The 27,809-nt window shown below is 41.7% G+C and overlaps 1 protein-coding gene across 1 annotated transcript in view; it reads left to right on the forward strand.

Annotated features, from left to right (window-relative positions):
- The first annotated feature begins 757 nt into the window (after positions 1 to 757).
- KPNA3 (karyopherin subunit alpha 3) overlaps positions 758 to 27,809 on the forward strand; it is a 48,450-nt gene continuing 21,398 nt past the window's right edge. Inside the window, exons 1-2 of the mRNA XM_040583832.1 lie at positions 758 to 986; positions 19,795 to 19,839. Coding sequence (XP_040439766.1) covers positions 903 to 986; positions 19,795 to 19,839 — 129 coding nt within the window. The 5' untranslated portion in view covers positions 758 to 902. The remainder of the gene's footprint in view (positions 987 to 19,794; positions 19,840 to 27,809) is intronic.

Consider the following 27,809-nt stretch of genomic DNA (forward strand, 5'->3'; position numbering starts at 1 on the left):
GAGCTGAAGGAGATTAAGGGCTTCCCAAACACCTGGATTCACCAAGTGATTGTCGCACCAGCAACATATAGCAGTATCAGTGCACTCTTCTGGAGCAGAGCAAGGTGCGGAGCTGAAACCCCGGTGCACCCTTGGCTGGGGAGCTGCGCGAGGCCGGCTGTGAGGGTGAGCCACCAGCGAGGTCACCACACACAGTGCATTTGAGGGGGACAAGCCCGCAGCTGACAAGGCCGCAGGGGCTCAGGGAGCCGCCTGGAGGCAGGGGGGACCCTGAGCCCACCGCAGCCCCTCTGCGGGGTTGACCCCCAACGGGGCAAGCGGCGCCCCGCGCCCCCCCCAGAAGCACGAGCGGCGCCCCACTGCCAGGCCCTCCCCCGCCGGCCCCGGCGCTCCCCGGAGCCGCACAGCGTCCAGCACCGTGCCCGGCCCGAAGCTGAGGCCGGCGGCGCCCCCGCCCGCCCCGCAGGGCGCGCTCCCGCCCGCTCACGTGCGAGGCCGCCGCCCGCCGGGACTACAGCCCCCCAGCGCGCAGCGCGGGGCCCGCCGCGATGCAGGACGGGAAGCGCAGTCCCCGGCCGCCGGCCCCTCCGCTCGCTACGCAGCACGGGCGAGGCGCGGGGGGCTGGCCGCGGCGCGCTGGGATTGGCTGATCCCGCCCCGCCGCGTCACGTGCGCTCGCGGCCGCTCTCCCCGTCACTCGGCAACGGCGCGCGCGCTCACCGCCCCCCCTCCTCCTTCCCCCCCCCTTCTCCCCTCCTCGCGCTCGTCACGGAGCGTCCCGCTTCCCCCCGCCCCCCTCTCCTCCCCCCCCGCCCTCCCCTCGCGCGAGCCGCCGGGAGCCGCCGCCGGAGCCGCCTCGCAGGAGCTGGGAGCCGCCGCCGCCGGGAGCCGCCGCCGCCGCCATGGCCGAGAACGCCGCCGCCGCTGCCGCCGGCCTGGAGAACCACCGCATCAAGAGCTTCAAGAACAAGGGCCGCGACGTGGAGGTAGGTGCGGGGCCGGCGGGGCCCCGGCCGGGCCCGGCCTCCGCCTCCGGCGGCCGCGAGAGGAGGGGCCGGGGCCTGGCCGTGCTGGCGGCGCCGCCGGCGGGGCGGCGGGAAGGAGGCGGGGAGCGGCCGCCCGGGGCGGGCGGGCGGCGGCGGGGGAAAACGCCCGCGGGGTTTTTTTTCGCCTCCGTCATGCGGGCGCGGCCGCCGGGGGGCGGAGGCGGCGGCGGGGGGGAAAGGGTTGGCGCGGCCGAGCCGAGCGCGGCCCCGGCGGGCGGCGTGCAGGCCCCGCCGCGCCCCCTCCGCGGCTTGCCGGGCTGCGGGAGGGCCCGCTGGGCCCCGCGGCGGTGGCCGTGCCCGGGCAGGGCCGGCAGGCGGCGGGATGCGCCACCCCCCCGCCGCGGCTCGCGTCCCCGCCGTCCGCGGCGCTCCTCGCTGCCGCCCCGGCTGCCTCCCCGTCCTGCTCCCCCTGTGCTCGGCGGGGTCGGGGCTCGGGTGGGGTGGACAATGGTGCCGGCCGCCTTTTGTGCCGGCCCCTCTGGGCGGTGGTAGCCCTTCCGCTGGGGCCGGGGGCTGCCCGGCCCGGCCCCCCGTGCCCCGCTGCGCCGCTGCCGCACACGGAGGCCTGCGCTGGTGGTAGGGGCCGCTCCCACGCTCCGATGAGTCTTTTTACAGTGTGCCGTGCTGGCTGATTTTGGTCCCTCTACTGCCTTAAATCAACCTTTTATTATTTTTTTTTCCTTAAATGTTGGTAGGCACATAAGTGATGGTCTGCTGGGCGTCTTCATCTAAATCGGGAAGGAGTGTGGTGCTTACTGAGGCTAATGGGGTAGTAGTTTACTCCCCCGAATTTGTGAGACGACCGGGCGATTAGAAGCTTTTTTTCCCCTGGAGCTATTCCGAAGGTCTTCTGAATCTGTGTGTCATTACTGGGGACATCTTCAATTCCAGTCCCAGTTGGAAAGGAAGGAAATCCCGAATCTTGTGTTCGAGTTTTTGTAATAGGAAAGGAAGGGGGAGGGAGTTGTTCTGAAATCAGACTAGGATTGAAATCGGATTAGGATTTGCTAAAGTGAAAACCTAAACGTGTGTCAGATGATTTACACTTCACCTGAAGGTGTTTTCTATACTTCTCTTGATTTTATCACTTAAATTCACTTCTGTAATCAGTAGGGCTGAAATTTTGTCCTTTGAAAAGCACGTTTTGTATCTTAGCAGAATTCACACCTCTGCTGCTATTGTTTGGGTGGAGACAATTTTATGCAGGTCAGGCATAGCAGCAGCAGTGTCTTTAACATGACATTCAGGGTCTAAACTATTCTTCATGTTAATTTTTCTTTAACTTGGTGATGGTGAATCTTTCTCGCAGAAAATACTGTACCTAAAGAGTATGGTAACTTCAGTGCTTCTGGCTAAGATAAGTAAATGTTAGAAAGTAACTAAAAATTGCCCATCCTTCTGTTTAGCAGTTCCTTTTCAGGGTAAGGAGGAGGTGCGGTGGGTTTCTTTTTCCCCTTCTCATCTAGTGAAACTCTTCCTGCTGCTCCTCATTCATTTTGTCCTTGTCTCATCTCCCTGTGTTCGTTACTGGCTTTGTTGCTGCTTTCTCAGTCACTGGCCTGAATCCATCAGAGCTCCAAACAGGGAAAGGTTAGATATGTTCGTGCCTAGTGTGAACTGATCTGTCATCCATACTTGCTTATATTATAGCACACCCGAGACTAGGGGAATTAAATATCTGCCTCTGTGGGGAGTGGGGGTGGGGGGAGAGGGGACTTGACTGCCTCAGCTTTACTGAAATTAGTTATACCAGACCAGCTAAGGTAGCTTAGCTTTTATTTCCTCCTGAAGGGGAGTAATTATTTTGGAATAGGGTATTTGCTGTTACAGAGAAGCATATCCCCTCTAGTGTTATCTTCTAGTGTGCTGACTGACTTCCTTTTGTGGCTCAGCCTAAGACTTTGGTATACAGCTCCACCAGTGTTAATGTGGCTAAAGCTTTCATCCATGCTTTTGAAAAAGGTTAAAATCGAAGAAGCATCTTTCTTTTGGGGGCAACAAACGGGTGAAACGCAGAAGTATGTAAAATTTGTATACCCATGGAGATATGTTAAAATTAAATTTAGATTCATTTAAAGGATTGTAAAAGATTAGAAATGTGTCAGTGTCATTCAGTACAGCTCAATTTGTATTAAATGTCTGAAATTTTCTGCTGCATCTTGTTTTTGACTTTTTTCTGATCATGGTGCTAATTTAAAAGTTTGTGTTAGAAGTACCCTTATAAGTAAACTTTAACTTAGGTCTCTAGAAATAAAGCAATGTAAATTAAGTTTATAGGGGAGGATGAAGGAGCACAGCAGTGCTGTATAGTTGCCATTACTTACTGTGCTTCTCTTGAGATACTGGTACACAGATTGACCTGCTGATGGGACAGTTTGTATTTAGTGAAAGTTATGTTTTCCACAATGTTTCTTTTCTAAATCAAATATACATAATTCCCAACTGTCACAATTAAATACACTTGTTTTGATCCCTGTGCTTCAGTGAGGAGTTTTACTTAAGAGATCCTGCCTCCAGTTTTCTGTACTTCAAGAAACATCAGTGATGTTTCATTGGCATTGATCTGCATCCACACATTTTGTCAAATTCCACCAAAGAGAAAATAAGTGGTTTGGTTGGTGGAGTAATAAATCATGGTCTGGTATCTAGATTATATCCTTTGGAAAACACAAAATATTCAGAGCCATAGGCTCTCAAGTTCGGTTTGAAAACAGTGGTGCTTGAGTCACCTTCTGCCTGGAAACAGTCACTGCCTTTGAACTCATCAGGCTTGAATACATTCTTTAGTAGTCTTGCTTTGGCTTCTAATAAATACTGGTGAGTTATTGATCCCCTCTGGGTACAGACTCTTTTGGCAAATCAAAATACTTACTCCTTTAATTTGTAGTTAACTTGTATTTTATTACTGGGTTTGCTAGGCCATATAATTCTCTTTCCCTTTTTGTTAATGCAATTTTTAAGGGAAATGAAGGATGAGTAAGTACTTTTCTGTATTATGTTAAGACAGACCTTGGTACCCTATGCAACTTCTCACTATGCTGCTTTTCTAAGAGCAAAGAAACTGATCTGTTGAGCAGAAGTTAAAGCTTCTGAATCCTTGACCTGTACAAGTTCACTCCACTTCTCCTAGTTTCAGGTTTGGGTGGAAGTTTCTTACCTTTTTGTTGGGTGCCTCTGTTGAGGTAGAGTTGTGTATATAGATTTCTAGGGTTCTGATTTTCAGGTATTACAACTTTTAGAAAGTATTTATCCCCCAAGAGGGATAACAGGAAGATCAAATGACAGAAACTAAGTGTTACTCACTTCATATGAGTTTGTGTTCTTGTTTTTATTAGTGAGACTCTTCTATTTTTGTAGGTACTGACGTGTGATTAGCAGCAGAGAGCTAACCTGAACCTGCAGAGATGAGCGATAAGGAGCCAAGACACTAGTGGCTTCATCTGGACAAACAAGTGCCAGAACAATTTCTCCTCACAAACTTCTGAATTTGATGTTTTTCAGAGATGTGAAAGGGCTTCTTAAATTATCCCATATATGAAGAGGAAGCTTTCCTGTGTTGATCGTAGGCATGTAGTCTCAAGTCTCAGTGGGTTTCTTTGAAATGTATGACACTGATTATTCCAATACAATTGAGGCTTTACAGGGCAAGATTAAACAGTTGCAATCACGTAATTTGTAATATCCCTTGTAACTGCTGTGTTTATTTGTTTATATTGACATCTAAGCTAGCCTAGCTTTAGAAAATCTAATTTGAGCCTTCTGATCTTTGTTTGCAGTTCTTCAGCTTCATTCTTTGCCTAGTAACATCCTTCTTAGTTTTTTTTTCTCTGACTTCTTGGCCTAAAGTATTACTTACTCTTTATTACAGTAGCAGACACCTAGATGTTGGCTCACTGTTCTAATGTTTGTGACAGATCAAACAATTCAGCTTATGTCTTTTTGTCGGATATTAGTCAGGATCCCTGACTAAAACTGAGGGGAAAAAGGATCCATTTTTATTCTGTACCTTCAGCATCCTGACCCCAGTTCAGGTGGAGGAAGAAACAGCTTAGCCCAGACCTCCATCGTCAGCTCTGGTAGCTTCAGTGTATTTGCTGTTGCTGCTTTGCTAACAGTGTGGATTTAGTACTTAAGGATGCTTAAATTTATTTGCATTTTTCTGTCATGCTGCCATCAGGGGTTTTTTTTGCAAGCGGAGGAATATCATTTTGGGGAGGCCAAATCTCGTGCAGTCTCTGAGCATCTGAGAAGGGTATAGGTTGACTTAAACCCGTGTTCCCATCAAGTGTCAAAGGCTTATTGCAGTGGAGGTACCATAGCTGTGCAGTGTTAATGAATGAACAGACATGCTGCTGCCAGCTCATTTCTTGATGCTGTTCCGTGGACTGACTAGTGTTTTTTGCTGTCTCCCTCAAACAGTACATGAAACAAGGCTTGTAGCTAGGAGTAAGAGGCTTTCTGGGATTGCTACTTTGCAACAATCCAGTTTTCTTTGAGGAGTTCACTTTTACAGACTGATTGGCTTTCTGCCTTTCACTTTGCTGGCACAGGGATGGATTCTGGCAAAAGAAGGGCTGGGAGCAAGTAGGACTGTAACAGCTGATTTAGGTTGGTTTAAGGTAATCCGCTGGCTTGGTGAATCTCAGTACTTTAAGTGAAAACACAGGTGTTGGGTAGCTTCCTGTTGGGAACTGGATTTAATATAATATCCAATACTGTAATGCAGAGTTTCTAAGCTCTGACTCCTGCAGCTTCTTTATTACTCTTTCAGGCCAATATATATACTCTTGGGAGAATACAGGTGTATGTGTTGGTACCTTGGAAAGAATTACATGGGTAGGAAGTAAGATGATAATGTGGGAAGCCTCCTCAGTTCCTGTTGTTACGGAATTCTCCAAACTTTAGTTAGTCTGCAAGAAACAGTACAACTCTGAAACATTTCACAGCAGACTCTCGGCAGAAAACAAACAGCATAAGTCCATTTAGATGTACTGTCTTGTATTTTCCTTGTGAGGTTCAAAACCAGTTGAATGCATTGCATTTTAAACTGGTATCTTAGGAAGTTATTGTTTATTTCAGAAATACTTGTGGAGAAAACAATTTGGAGACAGGATCTCATGATGAACATAATCTTCATAAGCTGATTGGGATCTGTGCTTGCTGTATTGAGGCCCAGATATTACTGGTTTTTTTTCTTGTGATATACCAGGCTTTCACTAATCTTCCTGTAATTGCAGAGTTTGTTTTTCTTCATTCTTGTGTATTTCTTACACTACAGCACGTGCACTGGTATCTCTAAAGCTTCCTCTATTAAAAGGATTGATTTTTAACTTGTAAACCGTCAAAGTTGGTAGCAGTGTAACTGTCACACTAAAGAGCTCTTTAACTATTTTTACCTGATTTCTTTGAGGCTTTCGTAATATTTGTGTGGTTCCAGCAGAAATCCAGGCAGGGCATTTTGTCCTCTAAAACTGTTATCTGAATTATAACTGTTAGCAGATAGCAGATAACTGTTAGCAATTAGGAGGATGTACCAGCTACAAGTGAGTGATCAGATTTGTATTTATTGTGTGATTGGAAGTGGAATGAGGCATCTAATTTATAAGACTAGGCTAGAAGAGGCAATGAACTGGTTGAAGCTGATGGGGCATGTCATCAAGTAATAAAGACAAATTGCCGAATGAACTGACTTGAAATAAAAAAGAAATGTAAAACCTATATATTTTCCAAGAATAGGGTTGTTTCCAAAATAACCCAACACTATGAAACTCTGATATCGAATTCCTGATTAGTTCACTAATAGCGGAAGCTGTGGGCTTTGCATTCCATTTCACAAAAGTTGACATGGGTAGCCAGAAGAGTTAGTATCTTCCAAAAAGTTAGTCCTGCATCAGAACTGTCTGTGCCTTGGAGTAAACTAGTTGCAAAAGCTCTTCAAGTTTCTTTAATTTTCTGCTCCCTTAGCTTCCTGAGCCAGCCCTTCACGTCTGTAGAAGACCAGTGGTGGCTCAAAGAGGTCAGTGTGAAAGGGAGGTGGTGTATCTTGTCTAGTGATACTTCACTGTTGGATGGTTACTCCTTCACAGTGAAATTGACACCACTAAATCTGCTGGGGAAGCTCCATATTGTTTGTTTTAGGTCAGCTGACACTTGTCTCCTTTCTCAGGTTAAGCAAATACAGTCAGTTTTAAACTTGATTTTTCTGTGTGAGTTTAATAAGTACAGCAAGTACAAAGCAGGATTATATACTGCATTAATGTCTGTGGAACAGGAGACAAAATTAGTATCTTCCCTATTAAAACACCTATTACTGAATGACTTGTTTCCTTTGTATTCTGTTATGTTTGACCAGCTGAGGATCTCTTCTTCTGCATTTTTAACCTTGGTTGGTGTCAGATTCGGTAACAGGTGGACTTTTGGAGGTAGTGGTAGAATAAGTGATTTGCAAAATCAACTTGTAGAAGTTTGGCTTCCTCATATTTAGGCTTGTTAGCCTTGATGGAAGTGTATTCTAGCGAGTGCTCAAGCCCTGTTGCAAACTTGCTGGTGCGGAACGTAGTCAAAGTTCATCAGCACGAGGAGAAGGTGGTCAGAGAGGAAGATAGGGTGACCTGTGGCTAGATTTTCCGAGATGCAGTAAGGGATTCCTGGTCAGATGCAGTGTGAGATTTCAGGTTTGCCGTTCTCAGGACATCCTAGTCCTTGTTTTTCCTTTTTCTGTTTCTGTGTGTTTCTGTTTCTGACAGTGTAAGTCAGAAAGTTGATGAAATTCTGCAGAGAGACATTGTGTCTCTTTTTCAGGTAAGCTAAGGTCACCCTAACCAGCAGATAACTGTCTTTGCATGCAGGTTTTTGGCATTAGAGTCTCTTGCTTTTTTTCATGCACACAAATGTTAGATGCAGAGTCAGTGTTAGTGAATTTTTCTGCACCAAAAATCTGATTTGCAGCCAGATACAGAGGGGTTTCCACATCAACAGAGAATCCTGAAACAAGAGCACCCTGCTAGGAGTCGGCAGGATCCTGTTAACCAGTGTTCGTGAAGTGTGCAAGAAGAATGTGGGCTGGTAATAGGTAGTATTCATGGCAGTGGAGAAACAGCAGCGAAGAGCAACCTTCCGGACAAAAGAGATGTTTAAGGAGCTCTGACACAGGCATTCAATGTGAGAGCACCTTTGAGCATCATGAGCTGCCAGTGGCGGTTCAGAATCTGGCAGTACCCTCTTCCCATGCCTCTTGCCTATAGGCGTATAGCCCACTATACCTCTGTGCTTAGTATAACCTGTGTTTTCCTGGGCCCTATAGCTCTGAGGTTTGAAGGAGTTTTGTATTGGTTCTTGTTGATCAAAATCAGACCACTTTTGGGGGCTTAAGCAATGAGTTAGGGCTAGCCAATACCTTAAGTTTTCCAAAATTCTAATTTATACATCCTTCCATAAAAAGGGTATCCTCAGGGAGAGAAGTATGATATCTAAAATGTTCAAATGGCAGAAACATGGAGTCAGGGTTTATGTCATGTTAAGAAGTGATCTAGAAGCATCTAGAATTCATGACATTGAAATGATTAAATCAGAAGGATTGCTGACAGGGTTCATAAAAAGATCGTGGGATGTTACTGGTGTGTATTTTCTAGTTCCTAATGCTCCATCTTCTTCCTGGGTTGTCAGCTGGGTTTATTGTTTTCTCTTGCATCTTGAGCAGAATGATCCCTTCATAGATTTGATTAGGCAGCTAGCACATGTTTAATCTTTTTTTGCCTTTTGATTATATCTTTCAAAAAACAGGAAAAAAAATCTGATTTCATTTGAGCCATGTAATATACCAAAAAAGCTTGTTGTGGTTGAATATAGACTAGCTCTCTAGGGACTTGATTTGTTGTTTTTTTTTCATGGCACCCTGTGAATGTATGCAAATTGCAATTATTATTTCCCATTTTATAGATTGAATAATAGGACTTTTTTTTTCTTATTTCACAGGGAGGTGCTTATATATCGTAGAATGTTTGTCTGAGGCACTTTGATATTACAGTTGAAGACTGTTTAAGTGTCTGGAAATGGGGTGTCTTTGTTCAAACATAAACTGCACAATAAGGTATCTGGCTAGTATTTAGCCTAGTAGGTTTTCTTTTTTCTTTTTTTCTTCCTAAGGGAAACTGGTATAAATATTTGACAAGTTTAAGAATTTCTAGTCTTCTGTGGCATTTGCCCCAGAGTTCTGTGAGGCGTTTCTGACCAAACACTTATTTTGTAATTAGATTCTTGAAAGTAGTTATCTACAATTTTATAAAAGCTTTTACATTTAAAAGAATTTAAGTCTTTGCACTGATCTAGAGATCAAAATTTTAGTCTGGTGTTTGCACCTATATACCATGAACAGCCATTTTAATTTTGCTTTGCTGTTTTCTGTTTTCATGGCCTGTAAACAAGCAAAGACGGTATTTTGGCTGCTATGGCTTTAAAAGTGTTGGATTTGGTTTCTGGTAACATCTGTTAGAAAAAACTGAACCTATACCTCAGATGGGGTCTTCTGGACTGCAGAAGAGGAGAGGGACTCCTGCACTTTTGCAATGGCAGTCAACTCTTCTGCCTGAGTAAAAGGGTCAGTGTACTTTCCCTCCTTGGTAAGGGAATGGGAGGGCTGCTTGCTTAGAAATTTTAGGGGAGGATAGAGGTGGTGTCATGTCTTGGGAGAGTTGTGTAGGTGCATCAGTTGTTCTCCCTCAAGGTCAGGATAAACATGTTTCTGGGAGATTCTAAAGCATCTGCTACACTGTTTGTGCAGTACAGGGAAATAACATATCTTTTTAGTGTTCACACATCTGAACAGAAATTTGTGTACTGTCTAAAGCAGATTCCTGTGACTTAAAACTACCAAATTTCAAATCCTTGTACGTACTTAGAATGTGTCGAGAAGCCTAATCTTCTAACTTTAAAAAAGTGTGGATAGGAATCATGTAATTAAGCTATCTTGATTACCTGCTGTTCTTGGTGCTTATTTAGCATATCACAATATTCAGATAAGGCAGAGCTGGCATCATTATAAAATACAGTATGCCTTTCTGTTTCCAAAAGGTACAGGAAAAGAAGAAAGACTTGATACAAGTGTCCTTCAGACCAATACTTTCTTTTGGGCTGTAGCATAAATGAGCAAGCTCCACAGTTAAGTTCTTCAAGGTGGGCCCTTGTCAGAGTGGAGGTAGGATTGGCTGTATCGCTGCTGTTCTTTGGAACACCATGTGGACAGGTTCTTTGTCCTGTTAGGACCACAGGACAAAATGAGCACTTTTGAGTTAGTGATCCAAGGTGATCCTTGCTGCCTGCCTTATTGGGTAGGGATGAGTTAGCTTGCATTGCTGTGGAATTACCTGGAAACTTCAGTCTGACTTCAGCTGGAGCCCATATGGCTTGTGTTGTGGTCTTCGGTCTGATGTCAGGAAGGTGTGATTAACAGTGTTAAGACAATCGAATGGAAATGCTGTAAAACTTTTGACTGGGCATAAAGTCCTTGATTCACACAACAGCAGTAACTGGAAATGTATGAGATTGTCTTCCCCCGTTGAGTTTTGATGTTGAATAGACAATTCCAGCTTGCCTTTTATTCTGTATTACAGCATCAGATAACATGCTGATTGTAATCTGGATTGCTTTGTGTCCTTCAATATCTGTGCATTTTGTGTTGAATGCAGCCAATTAAATTGCTTCAGGTCCAGCCTCCTGAGGATTGTTTGAGAAGTCTGTACTTGTAAACCGGGTAATTGGTATGTGGAAACAAAAACACGAGTGCTCACATCTCACTGCTGGTCATAGCTCAGTATGCAGGTTAAACAAATGCAGAGAGGATATCGGGACATCAAAGAATATGCTTACAGAAGAGCCGGTAAGAAATAAACTTAGCAATTGCTTTTCTGCCAAGATCTTTTGGAGCAGTGGAAGCAGATAATGTGGCTGGGCAGCTTTGTCTGCTTCCATAGGGCTTTCAGGTGAGTCAACACCATATTGGCATGCATGTCTGACTTCAGTGAGTCACTACCCATCACTAAGTAAGAGTCATAGTGGATATGTCATGCATCCAGTTTGCTGAGACTAGCCAGGTTCAGGTATGTGAATTATCTTGCCACAGACTGGCTAACAGAAAGCAGCTGGTATTCATTTGGGGGGGGGGGCAAACTGGGGATTAAAAAAAAAAAGTGTGGCGGCTCCAACTGCAAAAGAACTAGTTTTCCTTCAGTGGCCTTTATTAACCCTGAGGAACAGAGTGTCCCAGACAGGTTATGGCATAAAATACAGCAGTGTAAATACTGCGTTCTGCTCCTGATGGAACTGGTACTGTGTTAAAGGTTACAAGACAAAAGGAAACTTTGTAATATTAAGATTCTGCAGCACACAGAGCCTGAACCGGGTTCTAATACTTTCTGCAAAATAATAGAATGTTTCCCTAAAAAAGGAGCAAATACCTTTTGGGTCAAACAGTAAGAAAATGAGAAAACTCTCTTGGAATCTTAGGTCAGGGTACAGGCACATTTTCAGTGTGTTTGGCTGCTTTGGTACCTCATTGTTTGCACTGTGGAATCCATGATCCCTACCTGTATTTCTAACTGGGTCAGCATAATTTAATACAGAGCTATGATAACAAAGCCAGAAGTGAAGTTGTTCTAACTTTGTAGTCTACATGACTGAAAAAAATTTTACTGTTTTTCTTAGAAGGACAATTTGGAGGTTTATGGTAGTACTTGGTAATACTTGGTAATTAAGTAAATCTCAAAATTGGGTGTGGAGAAGAGTCTGCCTAGAGCATGCACTGAGGAGGAAAAAATTCATGATGCTCGTAACTATAAGGAATAAACCTAGCAGGAAGAGTCAGTTTTGGCTAAACATTTGATTTAGTTTGACACGGATGTCAAATCTTTTTGCATGTCCAAAAGAAATAGAGGGGATCAGTGTGCACAGCATCATTGGCTTTAGTTCTTTCAGTTGGGATTGAGTTGCATTCAGACCATCATGATGTCTCAGAACTGTGATTTAATAGTTCCAGAATTTTTTTGTCCCGTGTTGTGATTTGCTCGCAGTTCTTGGAGTAAGCTATAGGCACTTGGAAAGTGAACAGATGCAACAGCAATATCACCTTGCACAGTGTCCCTTTATCTCTGTTTTTGGCTGAAGCCAGATATACCAGAAAAAGTAGAACAATATAATCAGTCTAAACTCAGCTTTACACATACTAAGAAATTATTCCTATGCAAGTATGGAATATTTAACTTCTAATCTTAACCAAATATAGGTTAGCTGACAACCATAATCTCAACCATTGTATACAAACACCTGAATTTTTTCTGCCCAAAACCAGTCCAGCTCCTGACGCTTTTGCATTTTCATGTGCATTGCAGTATTTCATGCTTATTAAAAGGTGTCAGAGAAGAAATAAAGAAAAAAGGCTAGTAAAGCAGTTTCCAGGGAAGAATAGTGTTTACTTCATGAATGCAAACACCTTCTCCTTTCACTGTGTTGCACCCACACCTATGTTGTAAAGTATTTAAACTATATACTCTTGGGTATGCTCATATGCAAGAGGGGAGGTATTAGTTAAATCCAATCCAGCTGTTGGAACCGAACCATTTTTTTTCTTTCAGTTAGGCAGGTGGAAGTAGTCTGGAATTGACTTGCTAATTTCAAACTCTTCAGGTACCCTGTATGTTTAATCAAGCTACTTTACTATCCCAGCTATGTATTCAGGGTAGCGCTTTCCTGTAAGCGTGTATCTTCTGGGTTTCTGAGACCAGATCCTGTAATGTTTAGAGGCAAGAGCAGAAATGAAGAACTTAAAGGACCAGTTATCTTGTAATGAAGTTCATAGATGCAGAGGAATTAGAATGTCAGTGAATTTGTTCTCTTTTCCACTTAGTAACCAACTTTCAAAAGCAGCTAAATGCACATCTTACCAAAGTTCCTGAAAACTTACCTTCTGTATCCACAGAACAGCCAAAACTGACATTGGTGAGATGAACACCACACACCACGCTGAGCCTGACTTTCCCACTTCCCACTTCTGTGGGCTACATGGAGGCTGGGTGGTGTGTGGGAGAGCAGGGGTAGCTACCTAGCTGCTTGTGGGGCAGCTGGCAGGCCAGGCACACTGGCAATATTGATACACTGGCTGGCATAAAAACATCAGTTTCGTGCCTCTTGATCTCTCATGTTTTCTGGACTTGTTCCAGTTGCAATGGAAGTGGTGTAAATGTGTTGATTAAAAGATGACACTACTCAGGTATACCCCTTAATGAGGTGGCTGGTGTGGGTGAGCACCACACTGAGCTCCAGATCTTGCTGTTAGAATGGCAGGTGGATTTTTAGTCATTAAATGATGGTTAAGTTTTTGTCTTCCTTCTGACACAATTTATATAGCTAAAAATGGTTAAAATATTTAAAACCACTTACCGTGCAGCATTGGGTTGTTTTTTCTGCACAGAGAATTACATTATTAAACATCTTGTAGATTCAACTTCATTTTTATTTTTAAGAAATCTTTATCCCAGCATAACAAAGGCAATGTAATGACTTGAACTTCCTGCTAGTTGTATCATTCACACATTTAAATAGTTTTGGTTTCCTGATTCGTACTTTAACTTGGGATGAAGTAATCTTATCAAGTATCCAGAATTTCTTGTCTCTGAAAGTGATATACTTAAGGGACTTAAAAGTGTTTATAATCAATTAAGATTGATTTTTAGATATGAAGTAGAATTTTCAAAGTAACAGAAACCTTGAAACTGGCCCCAGTATTTCATTGTGAATGAAATCGTAACTTGCATTAAGAAGTACTAACGTTTCAAGCAATGTATTTGTAAATAGGACTGCTCAGACTGCTTTGTCTCAGATGTGATTTGTCCTCTTAATTAGCCTTTTTACTCACTGTCTTGTATAAGTTTGGTAGGGTGTTCTTGGGGTTTTTTGGGGTGTGGTTTTTTCTTTTTTTTGGCTCGTAACCACCCCCAACCCCACCCCCTGAAAAATGCACTGTTACGTATTAGCCACAGAGGATTTTGGAAAAGTTATCTTATGATGTACAGCTGATTGTTTTTGGTATCCCTTCAGGGTTTTTTTTTTTTAGTTTACAGAAGCTATATGAGTTGCTTTTTCAGGTAGTTTAATGTATTATGCATTTAAAGATTTATTTTTTTTTTAGTGTTAAACAAAGTCTCAAGAAGCCAGAGAAGCTTGCTAGACTTAATTCTTTCCTTAGAATATCAATGCCATTCAAAACTTCAAAGTAATCTTTTTTTTGTTTGTTTCCCAAGAAGGTGTGCATGGGTTGTCTCAACATACTACGTTACAGTAGTGATACTTACTCTTAAATATGTAGTGAGCATCTTATGCACCTTTGTACAGGGTTTCACCAATGGTACTTGTGAAGTCTCTGTGGTTGAGCCGGGGGGTCCCAAATGTTTAGTCACTCAATAATTCTTTGAATGTGCTGATGGTAAAGGTTAATGTTATGCTGGTAATTCAGAATTTCACAGCGTCATCTTTCACAATTACTTTTTGATATTAAGAGTTTTATGTACAGTGTTGTGTTCTGTCATAAACCAAATATCAACTAAAAAATCAGGAAGACACTTCCTTCTCCACAGATGGCTCTGAGTCAAATTGAGCTTTGAGTTTCTTGTCAGCTTCTTGTTGGAACAGAGACTGTAGAGCTGAAACACTGATCTGATGAGGATGGTTGGATTCTGTGTCACTTCTGCCCCTTGGGTGTGACAAAGGCAGTTTTACAAGGGACTGTGGCATTCTTTGAAGCCTTGTTTTGGGCATTGACTTGAAACTTGCTTTGTTTTCAAGGTCTGGGGTCCTTAAACCTCCTTTGTCAGCTTAGCATTTTTGTGTTTTGTATCACTGTAAAATGAGGGTTCCTTACAGCCCCTATCACAGCAGCCCTAATGTGTGTAGTGATTTTCTTTATTGGCATGTGAAATTAATGTAGGTTTTGATACTTTGAGGAAACTAGGGATTGTTTTTCTTTCAATTGGAAGGTGTTAGGGAGAGATTCTTGGCATGTAACATTATGTGCCTAGCTTTGGAACAGTATTCAGAAATTCAGGGTAGGAATGAGAACACTGATTTATCTAACAGCTTCTAGTAGATCTTTTGGTTTTTTCTGTTTTATTTCATAAAATAACAGCATGTTGAGGCACTTGAAATTAGAATTACTGCTGAATATCTACTTTTGACTTGTTACAAGACTTAAAGTACTTGGTGTATTACTGTGGTTTTATCAGCCTGTCAAACACACTGGTATGTAATTGTTTTTCACAGATGGTGAACTGGGAAGAGGACATCTCTTGTTACAAAAGCCTTGTGAACCTAAAGTCTGACTTGTCATGTGTAACAATTGAGATGTAATGTTGTAGCACAACTTGGCAAATGTATGTTTTCGTTTCTTAATAGTACATGTTGACTGATAGTTACTCATTTTTACTTTCTATACCTGGTGTATGGTGCATTAATACCTTTAGGAGCAGAGTCGCAGTTCAGATTCTGCAGGAATAAACTCATCTTTTGTGATTTGTAGAATTTTGCCTATTCAGAGTTTCTGAGATTTGGAGTTTGGTTTTAGTTTTTTTTGTTTTTGTTTTGTTTGTGTTGTTTTAATGCAGTGAAACAGTTCAGATTTTTTTGGAGAGAGTGATTTTGAGATGTGCTGTTGCAATGTGACATGAAGTTACTTGTTTGAGTATATTAATCTGAGAAATGACCGTAGTCAGATGCTGTGAATGTCAAACACAGTGTTAGATGCATTGATAACATCTCGCTAGGTTTTAACTAGTGCTGCATATCTAGACTTTAGTGGATGGTAGTCTTCCCAGCCTGAAAGCTGGTAATGAATCTGTGGGGTTAAGCTGCAGAATAATTTTGTCACTTCTGTTTGTTTTAGCAGACCTGTTAGCAGGGGAAAATGTTTCAACCTTCCTACTACTGTATAAATCTCTTGTAAATGCCTATCAGTTCCCTATGTGCTGAGGCTTGCAGGTAATACAAAAGCATGGTATTCTTCTTACAGTGGTAATGTTTCCTTAAAGGGAGGCTTGCACAGGTATTTAAGACCACTTCTTTTATATGCTGTTGGATGATAGTATGATTACTTCTTCTGAGGCTATAGGAAGGTGCTGATAACCTGCTGTGTTTCTAAAATGGTTCACCTGAACACAAGCTTTAAATACCTTTTAAGAAATGCCAAATCAGGACAAAAAATTAACTGAATCACTTGTCTGTTTTTGGGGGAATAAAATTTGAGCTTTGCCATGCATCCACACCCTTCCACCAACAGGTAAGATTAGAAATTGTCCCTGTCAATCTGCAAGTTTTAAAATAAAGTTTGCAAAACCCCAGCAGGAGAGTCCAGTATGTAGCATGGTGCTGTATGTATACTTGTATTTTCTGTAATCAAATGAGGCTGAAGCAGGGTCTCTCAAGGCAAGGATATCCAAACTGCAGTTCATAGGTCAGTCATGGAGCAGTCTGTCACTAATGTATCAGCTCCCTTGGTAAAGAGAAAAAAATCAAGATGGAGAACAGCCTGAACAAATCCCAATTAAGTAGCAGGCATAAAACTAAGAAATCGGCCAATGTCAAGCGCATGCATATGTCTTTTCATGTACAGTCTATAATTGCAACAATTGACATGTATGAAGTAGAATCCATGGTCTTAAATATATTGGTATACAGTGGTCATCGCATGAAGTGTCAGGTTAGAAATGATGTCAGCATATATCTAGCTGAGAGCACTGGTCATGATGTGACTGTGGCAACCAAGTTTAACTGCCAGAATGCACCATAGGCTCTTTGGGAACTTCAGTCACATGTACTTGTGGGAAGAGTCTAGCCCTAACACTGTATTACTGATTCTTGGATGATCCTGGTGACCCCAACATGCTGAATTTTTAAAGATGCTGTGCCAGTAGGAGATAGCACTCATTGGTTCTGTGAAGTTAAGGCTAAGTGATGGCCCCAGTTATCAACCTACTTGTTCCATGAATGGAGAAGTAGCTCTGGACTCTGGTGGTGAGTACTGCATATTCAGCCTGTTAAAGGAGGGAGGAAAAAGCAAAAATGTACCAGAGCTGCTTTGAATGTGAAACTATATATAATAAGTTTAAGTGAAAATATAAAAGAACAGCTAAAAGGGTAAAACCCAGGTAGTATGAAGATTGCCTAAAACATAAAGCTTGTAGAGTGTATACTACTAGTCAGCAAAAATGCCTATGTAGCTGGTAACCTTTTTTGAAGAACCTTTCTAAAGAGTGGTAGCTCCCTAAATGAGGAAGAGATGGGAGATTCTTGCACATTAAATGTAGAACCATAATGGGATGGTCAAATATTTTGAAGATCAGCTTGATAAAAGCAAAAAATCTAGTAAAAAAAAATTGAGACAGAATTGTAATAGGGTGGGATCAGTGGGGCTGAAATAATGGAAGTATGAAACAAAGATAAAACCCTAATTGAAAATCTGAGTGAATTGTTTGCCTTTAGAAAGAAGCTTAGAGTCTTCCCAGTAGAGCCTTTATGGATGGATGACTCTGAGTAGCTGTATTTAGTCAAAGCATTGTTAGAGAAGGTTTTAGAGTAAATTGATGAAATGAATAGTAATGCTGTGCCTGAGACTGCACTGTATTTGGGGTTTTTTCTAAACCAAAAATATGAGGCTGCTGAACTGTTGAGCACAGCATATAGTCTTTCTTAAATCTGTCTTGCTACCAGGTGGCAAATGTAATAGTATAGTTGTTGGCTAAGGAGCTTCACATTTGGTCAGATTTTTCTGCTCAAGGGAAGGTGTTATCACATAGACTTACATTTTTTTCATTTGAGTAAGTTGTAACTAGGGAGCAAATATAAATTATGCCTTGTATCAGTTATATCACTAAGCACATACAATACTGGATTTTGGGGGAGAAGATGCTAATGCATATGCAACTGATTTGTTGGGTGATGGGGTACCCCTTAAAAACTAAGGTAAAAGGTTAGATTTTAGGGGGAGATGGGGTTGTGTTACAAGTGGAAAGTTTTGTAAAGATCTTTGGTATCTAGCACATTTATAATGATCAAGAAAAGGAGATTTTACAGCAGGAATCTGACAGCTGTGTCTAATTATGTTTTTCCATTGAACTGCAGAGTTATCATAGGGAAGAAGTATTGAAGAACCTTTTTAGGCTATTTATTGCCCTTAAATTCGACACAATTATTAAGATTATTCAAATATGAATGAGAAACTTGAACGGCTGGTCTTACTAGTTGCATGCAATGACTTTTCTCGTTCTTCATTTGTCCATTCCCTACCTACCCAGTGTCCTCCCACTCCCCAGCAATCCAGTCATATCATACTGAGCTTTTGCACCAGGCTCAGATGGTCACAAGAATCAAATGGTTTAGCAAGATAATGGGGGTGGGGTGGGGAAGTGTAGTTCTGATAGATATAGTACCAGTGTTCTCTTACTGTAATGAGGACTTGCTTTGTTTAAAGTGGTATAGTTCATGCTTGTAGATGTAAAAGGAGAATTGTGCCTGTGTTTACTTGAGTGAGTTGGTTAATTAAACTGTGGATAGGGAGACAAGCCTTCCTTACTCTCAAGTCAACCTAAGATAATTAAATGATGCTGCTATGCAAACAGATTGAAAACAATGAAGCTAAGATAATGTTCTAAGCACTGAAACTGCATCCTGTATAGATTCATGGTGTGAAGTCTGCTCACTTAGTTTACCTGTGTTTGAATTTAGTATGTTCAGTATTTCCTTAGATAACTAGATGTGGAGTGCTGGCGTTTTCTGTACACTGCTGGTCTTCACTGATACTTTTTAGCTCTGAGAAGTTATTTGCCCTAACTCAAAAGGAACGTGATAGCAGCAGTGAAGGTCAGTAGCAAGGATAGGACATAGAAAGTATTTTAAAAGGCTAATTTTAGTTAGTGTGGGTGATCTTTCTAGGCTGCCAGCGGTCATCCAGTCCTGATTTTCTCTGAATTGCATTCTGATGGTGCAAGTCTTTTCCACTGATTGTAAAATGAACATAGAGAGATTGGCTTCAGTAGGCTAAAATTGTTCTTTTTCAATCTTCTCATCTCTCTTAGCTAAGAGGTATAGCAGCATTGTAGGGGATGTGTCCTGGGTGCCCAGTATCTTTTAAGGAGCAGAGATGTTTATGGACTGATTTTCCTTTACACTGTTCAGTCTGTAGATCCTAAATAGACTCGGTACCAGTGTACTGCTTTGTTTCCTTTTGCCACATGCCTTATCTGTCTTGTTTGCATTAGGCTTAGTCATCTTCTGTCACTCATGGTTGATTTTGGCCAGATAACTGGCATAAGTTAGTGTTTAGGTTGTGAGTGTGATCCTATGTGAATGAGACAGTCTAACCTGTATTTACTGCTTCTTTTGGCATGCACATCTAAACACCTGGAGAGTCATTCCAGTGAAGCTCCCAAGGGAAGTCAATGTGTCAATGTTTTCTGCCTTTGGGATACTTATTGTGGTATATGACAAAGCTTTCTGTAAGGTTTATAATCGTAAAAAAAATTCCCCAAACAAACCAACCAAAACCAGCACAGACAAAAAACTTGTGCATCTTGCTAGGAAAGATTGAATTATAAATTATGCACACTGTTTCTCTTATCTTTTGATGAATAACTGAGCTTTTGACCTAGAAAACTGATTCCAAAACAGAATACTGCTTTCTTTACATACAAATAATTCTTTTATTTTTTTACAGACTATGAGAAGACACAGAAATGAAGTCACAATTGAATTGAGGAAGGTGAGTCTGCTTTTGTTTATCAACCGTGTTACTTTGCTAATAATACTCTGGTGTCTTAGCTAAATATTTTGCTATAAGCTTTGCTTTATGGCCCCAAACTTACATAAAAAAGTTTTAAATTTGTAGATTACTACTGCAGATTCTAATGTTGGTTTTATTCTCCAACTTAAGCTCAGTACAGCAGCACAGTACTGCTTTACTCCAGTGTATTGCTTGGAAATAATCCATATTCAGTTTCTGTACCAGTTCTCATATTATTACAGTGAAAGTGTCAGCTGTTCAAATGTTTGAAGTCTCTGAATGGGGAAAGGGAGAGTTTTAGCATTTAGAAAGTGTGGATGTTCTTTTGTTTTCTGGAAATTACTGCTTCTGGGCTGTAGAGAGAGTTAATTTTAGGGTCTGATTTTGGTTATGTTGGGTAGATGCCAGTGTAGCTGGGAAGATCATGAGCATGAGAGATGATCTAGATCAGTGCTTTGCCTAAAACACAGCATTTGTTATACCCTCGTCATTCATAACTCTTTCAAGAGCATTTCTAGGCACCTTAAAGGCTTGCTGCTGCAGAATATTTTCACAAGCTAAACTACTTGAGCTATGTGTGTAAAGAGAAGGGGTAAACTTTTATCTGCCTTTTGGTACCTTCAATATATTTGATGACTGATACTGGCCCCTTGAGTTTAATCCTGTTGAGAGAAATTCAGTTATTCACCCTTTCCTTGAACATTCTGTTTTCTAGATTTGACTTGTTGCTGCTCCTCACATCCAAATTGCCTGTATCTTTCTGGAAGTGTAGAAGTCTGGAAGGATGCAGGCCACAGTTTAAATGGGACAGTGAAAAACAATTCTTAACACAGTATTCCTATTTATCTTGAGTATGCTGTTGACAGGCACTCAGTCTGTGATCCATTATATCCTTTGGGCACTTCTTGCAGTACTGCAAAGCAAGAGTAGTTGTTTGTTCTCTATTCACGTAGTTTAATAAATGCAGAAATTTTAAAGACATTGCTTCTTGTCTTTTGAAATACATCTGCTTTTTCCAGACTTTCTTAACTTGAATTCTCATTCTGTTCCTCAGTATGCTTCAAAGCCTCCTCAGCTTGCTGTCACCCATGTTTTCTAATATTTTCATCAATGACTAGATGGAAGTGTGTGCTTTCAATATGCTAGACGTAGGTCAAGCTCCTTTGAGTCTCCCATTTAATACATGTCTCCAGTTTGCCAGTTGAATCATTAACAGTCTGAGAGGTGCTTGCTTAGGAGTGCATAGCCACTCAATTTCATCTGATTTTTTTTTTTCATTATTTCCAAACTGAGAGAGGAGACCAAAGTCTTGCTAAAATCAAAATGAAGGGTTTGTAAATGAAGTTATGTCAATAGAAATTAGCTTAACTTGTTTTTGAGGAATTTTTTCAGTACTTGTCACCTGATTGTGTAGGAGCTACCCAAAATCCTGTGCTAATATTTTCTTGGGATCCTTCTGCTTTTCTTAAAGAGGCTTTTTTTGTTTTTTTCAGGTCTTAAAGAAAAACTTCTATATCTCATTGCAGTATAAAAAAATGTTTGTAAGATTCATCCCGAGACTATAAGAATTAGTTGAAGAAACCTAATAGGACCCAGATGACTAAAAAAAGAAAATGAAATCTTAGTACTTGTGCATGATGTCATCTAAAATTTGTTTAATGCTTTCATATTTTCCTAATCAAAGAAACCAGCTGAAGATGTGTGAATGTGTAGCTTAAGCTGGCTGTGGCCTCATTGGTACTGGCAGAGGATTGAGGGTACTGGCAGAGGATTGGGGTGTGGAGAAAGCTACTTCTACATACAGTGAAAAATGAAATTGGACAGTTTTTCCTTAAGTGAGATTCAGGTAATTTTGATATCTGAATTATTAGCAGTTGAAGTCTATGCTGACATGTTAGGGGCCCTCTCTGTTCAGAGCTAGTGTGTTGATTCAGTGTAAAACTAGCTGTATAACTGTGAAATCTGTACTGGGAAGAGTCATTCATAGCATTTGGGCAGTCTATGCCTGCTGGCAAAGCAGTGTTGTAAAAGATGGCTTAGCTAATGCAGCTTATCCTCATATATCTTGTTAAATTGAGACTGCATATGAGCAGTGCAGTCTTTGGAGAGAGCTTTGCAGTGCAAAGTGAGAATTTGAGTTTTAATTTAATTCTCATAATTGGTTTTTGTAACAGGTCACAATTTCAAGGCCATTTTATAACAAGCATGGTGTGGAGCAAGTCATGCACTTGAGACAAGGCAATGGAGTGTTCTGTGTGGAAGGAATCTGGTATATGCCAGTAATACATGAGTGAAGATAAGGAAGAGGAAGCCTATGAGCTGCTATTGACTTTTCACTGAAAACTACACATGCAGAGATGAATTATACATTTAGAGAAGCCTAAGCTCTGGGTGTAGGTCAGAATGTAAATCAAGAGTGAACAGCAGCTGCGGAACTCATAAATACAGGAAGTTGTGTTCTTCTGGAGTATTTGTTGGAACGTCTTCCACTGCAGAGACCAGTGGAAGACATCTCTTTAGTGTAAGAGAGAAAGCATGTGTCCAAGTTGTTGGTTTGCAACAGCTGAACTGGTGCTGGTGGGCACCTGGTTTGCTGTTGGAGCTGCGTGGCAAATGTCAGGCTGTTGCTTCTGGTGGAGAATTGGGACTGAAATGTAAAGGGATATATTTTATTCAGTGGAAATGATAAGCTATAATATCAATTTGTCTTCACCTTTACAGCTAACACAGCTACCCTAGCATGTGTGCCAAATCCAGGAAATGTGTGTTGGCATGATCTTAGTAATCCACCAGTGCCTCTTGAAAACCAAGAGTTATCTTCTCCCTTATCCCAGCTATCCAGATGCTGAGTGTACACCTGGCTTTTGAAGAAAACAGGCAAATTGAACATTCTTGATCTCTACAGTTGAAGCGCTACATAGTCATGGGTTTGTCTTTTGAATCAATGTGTGTATAAATATTAAATGAATGGATCTGATGAAGTTGCTCACATTTCTGTTTTGTAAGATGGAATAAATCAAAACAATTCACAGCTTTGAACAGTAGTAAACAATTTCTGCATGCATTAGTGTGAGGTGTTTATTCTTTTGAGATTACAGACATCAAGGTGCATTTGCAACACATTCTGTATTTCAAGAATATGTTAATCTCTATTCACTAGCTTCACGCCACAGCTCTTATTCAGAAGGAAACTTTCCTTCTTTTTTCTTTTCCCAGACACTTATTGTTTGTTTAGGAATTGAGCTAACAGTGTTCTCTCTGATATAAAAGGGTAGCTAGCAGTCATCTGGCAGACACACAGGTTGGCACTGTGAGCCAGTCAGATGACTTCTGATGGTCAGGTGCCCTTTTTGATTCCATATTGGTCTTGCTGAACATGAGTTTTACGCATTTTGGGAATGGACCTACTACATTTCTGGAAAGATGGTCTTGGTCTCTGGCTATATTGTTAGGACAGCAGCGGGCCTAAGAGCTTAAAAAGTAGCCATCTTTCTTTACAGACAGACAAGATAACAATGTCAGTGTTGGCGATGGAGACTCTCGGGATTTAGAAATTAAACTTCTCAGTGTAGTGCCTTGGCAGAGTCTGATTCAGAATGTTTTTTTCTTAATTTCAGCATCACAGAAACCTGAAGGCGGCTCTGTTAAGAAACAGGAACCCTGGAATGAATTGGCTAACTTAGCTGATTCGTCTCACTTCTAAAGGGCAGTGGGATGGATGAGTAATGGCTAGGATTCCGTTTAAGGTTCCGTATCTGAATGAAACCTGTAACTATTGCTGTGAGAGATCCTTTGGTTCTAGGTGCATGGCTTTCTATGAGGAGGAAGCTTGACTTGGGCTGCTTATGTGCTTTAAGAAAGGTAGTCCTTAGCCAGGTCAATGCTATCATCATTGAGTTAGATGCCACCCTTCAAAGGAAGCCGTAACACTCCTAACCTCAGCAGAAACAGAGGATCTTGTCCTCCTTTAAGGTCTGCTAACAAACTGGAATCCTAAGAACTTCCAGGATGTCTCACAAGGTTTATTTTTTACTTTCTTGGCAAAGTCAGCTGCCTCTGAGAGTTCGTAGACATGAGCTCATAGACATTAGCTCATGAAAGCTCTAATTGCCAATTAAAAGTTTGATGCAAGGCAAAACAATTATTTGCTAAACAAGTGGTAGATTAAGGAGCCGTGGGCATACGTCTTTTTTACCTGTTTCTCTGGCATACTGTATTTGATGTCCCTGCTCTGATCTTTCTTAAGATTGATTACCTCCACAATAGCTCCTAAATAGTGAGTCTTGAAGAAAGGAATTCTGTCTTCATGTTGCTGGGAGACCTAGGGTGGGAAAAATCTTTTTCTGATTCTCAGGAAGTCTGAGAATGGGGGTGGGGGAGAAAAAAAATGAAAAATTCCACATTTTCAGGTTCAGGATAGTAAAACTTGCTTTGGTTACACAGCTTTTCCAGTACGTCATGAATGTATAGCTTTTCATTTACTGTAAAGTGTGGGTTTTAGGTGTATGTCTACCCAGCTTCCAAGAAACAGCTACAGTCGCAGGAGAGGGAAGCACTATTAGTATGTTCTTCTGGAGGCTTCCCTGTCCAGTGTTAGTAGTGCAAATTCTTGGGAAAGAACTTACATCTACCCTGCCTTGACTGAGTGCTCAAAAAAAACCCTAATAAAAAGACCTTAGGAGGAAAATTCTGTTCCTAATGTATTCTTCTGGAGTCTTAGTTGAAGCCCAACTTAACAGGCCTCAGTCTTTGCAGTGTGTGCTTCGGGCTGTTGGGCCACACACTGATGTACACTTATGTGTCTACTAATTTTTAGTCAGCCTGCTTATCTTCTGTTTGGCTAGTGCACATCTTTCTCGGGAACCTTGTGACTGCTGTCTGTTGTCTCACAGGTGAGTTAGCAGAACTCAAATGTAGAAAAGTAGCCTGTCTTCTAACTGTGTATCTGCAGCTATGCTCTTTATCCGAAGAACAGTCGTGGAATCTGTTTGACTGCCTTTGGATGCAAGGGACCTAGTTTGCTGAGCATGTAGGATACAATTTTATTATCCGTGGGTTGTAGGATCATCAGATTGACCTGTTCAGTGTTTTTACAGGTTTGCACGGTTTCTTTAAATCTGTCTAGGTGTTAATGGGTTCTAAGACAGTGAGTGTAGCCAATTAATGGTCCTTCCCCAACCACTGAAGAAATTGAATCTTTTCCCCAGGTTTGTATCCAAGAGCTGTTACTAGAAATTCACTCAGGCTAGAAATGCCCACCTAAGAAAACTTTCATTAAGAGGATATTCAGTAGAGGGTTTCCGAGCATCCCTTTAACATGATGAGGTTGGACTGCTAGGCATTTTCTTTTTCTTCATGATGGACTGTGGCAGGTGCTCTCACTCCCCAAAGCCATAACTGGAAATTACATGTAAGTGAAACCTAGAAGCTCAGCTCGGTCTGTCACAACAGTGGTAGCTTAAAAGGGATGTCCAGACAACCTGACTCGTACCTCCATCGCTAGCCTGATCCTTTAGTCTTTCCTAGGATGTAAGAGCAGAGGAAAGAGCTGCTTGTTGTCATCTGTGAATACAGCTAATGCTGGCTAGCCCTGCAGCTCCTAATGTTGAGATGTTCTTCAAGTTCTGCTCTTTGTCCCCAGAGAACTCAAATATCTTGAACTTTCATGCTAAAGGAACTTCTTCCTACTAGCTGCTGAGTTCCTAAATTCTTTCCCTGACCTGAAGAGTCATGGTGCTTGTTACCTCAGGGCAAAGATCTTCTTGTTTATTTCTTTTCCCTTTTGATCTTGATGCTTCCCAACAGAGTTGAGACTCTCATAGTTTTCCCATGTGTCAACTGCTGAAAAGCATGTATAAATTTATGGTGAACACCTTTCATAGCTCCATTAGAGTATCCTATTGGCTGTGTCCTATAGTACTAGGTGGAATGCAGCACAGAGCTTGACAGGCATCCTCTTTGCCCGCAAGGATTCTTGTGCTATTAATCAGGTTGTCTTTGAATCTTGTTTGCATTGATAGGCATTTTTTTGAACCCTGTGGCCATCTTGCAAGAAGGTAGACAAGGAGTACTGGGATCATTTGCATGTTTACTGTTCATGCAGCCTGACTTTCCCACTGCCAGTGAAGCAGATGATGGGTATCTGTCATCAAAAACTCTTAACAGATCATCACACTGGACAAGAAAGTGCACTCATGGTATCATTACTGTTGTTTCTAATGGCTTGGTATTTTTGCCTGGTGAATTTGTCCACATGCCTTTTATTCATTTGGAAACCTCTGTAGACTGTTGTAGTGGGATCTCTACTAGAATGTTGACGTTCCTATAACCAGCAGTCAGATGCTGTTTATAAACTTCTAGATTTCATTGTAGTAGCACACATTGTTCAGGCGGTGGTTGAGGATCTCCCCCCTTGAAGGAGACCTGCTTAGTTTTGTTAGCGGTAAGGTCTTACCCTTCATCAGGGATTCCAGTCTGATGCCTCTCTCCTTGAAGGGGCTCTCTCACTGGGCTTTGAACAGGACAGCTGTACCCAGGTGGGCTCATTTGTCTTCATTTTTACCACAGGAGCCTGCAGAAGAGGCTAGTGCTATGATTTAGGCAAAAACATGGGAGTTTGTCACAATACGACAAAATGCAAACATTTTAAGGTCATGCCAAGGTGCAAATCATGTTCTTTTACTTAATCATTCACAGGGGAGTGGTTGGTCTATCAAATTATTGTATACAGTGGTTAAGCTGTCCAGGAATTAGATGCTTTTGCAAGTGGACAGAGCTGTTTCACATAGCCTTAGAGACGCTTTTGAGACTGGAACGTTCTGTGAAGACTCTGACTTTATAAGAAATGCTAATGACAATGGCTTTTCCTTAGTAAGGAAGTTTTAGTGCCTCTTGGTAAATACTAGCCTCTCTGCTTGAGGCTGCTGTGGAAGCTCCTCTTTCTTGATAACTGTTTTTCAGCCCAACCATCTGCAAACGGTGAGTAGCTACAAGAATGTTCTCGCTCACTCTTACTTTCCCTGGCTGAGGTCAGTTTTTATACGTGATTACTTGTACTTACTTTGGTTAACATTAACCTTAGGAAGCGTTCTCTTAGGCATACTCATGTTGCCAAAGGGAATGCGTAGTTGTATATGAAGGTATAAAAGGCTTTCTAAGGAGCTGTTAACTTGCTTGCTGGAATGGGAGAGAACTAGACTCTTGGTTAGCTCAGTTATGGTGTGTGTTATGGCCACCTTTAGCATGCAGCTACAACTGGAAGGCTTTTCGGTGTTACTCAGTCTTATACTAAGATTTCTAGTTAGTCTGATGCAGTTTTACTCTTGTCAAGAGACCGTGTTCCGTAGTAGAATTTAAACCTACTTGTTTGATGGGCCAGAATTTGAAATGTTGTTCCTTTTGTTACCGTCCTCACCATCAGTCACCTCCCAGGTGAATCAGTGTGGATAACAGTTCTTATGTCAAGCATACTTTAGAAAAACCCTGTAAAGCTCTTTCCCTGATTTTTTTTTTTTTTTTTTTTTGAGCATGAGATGTAGAATATTCAGCCGAATATTTTTGGAGGAACAGAATTGGAAAACCCTGCATTACACCATAGTGGTTTGCTGCTAATGACAAGGAAACTTCACCCTTCCCAGTAAATGATTTAGTATGAAACTTTTAACTTGCTCCAGCAGTCAGTGGTGACAGTTGTGTGCTAAGACCCCAGTTACGTCAGGCTGCACCTTTTCTGAAGACAGGGAACGTCTGCTGGACCAGTGTCTGCCACCCTCATAGCTAAATGTCTTCCTGTACTTTCACGCTTGTGTGAACTTGCTCACCACCGTGATCTGTGGTGATACCTTTAGGTGGGAAGAGGACAGTTGACTGAAGACATCAGGACCTTTCTCCAGCTTCAATCCCTTCTCCTAGTATTGGCTTGTTTTACTATAACAGCACAGCTGATCCTA

This window comes from Falco naumanni, chromosome 2 (genome assembly GCF_017639655.2).
Source record: "Falco naumanni isolate bFalNau1 chromosome 2, bFalNau1.pat, whole genome shotgun sequence".
NCBI lineage: Eukaryota > Metazoa > Chordata > Aves > Falconiformes > Falconidae > Falco > Falco naumanni.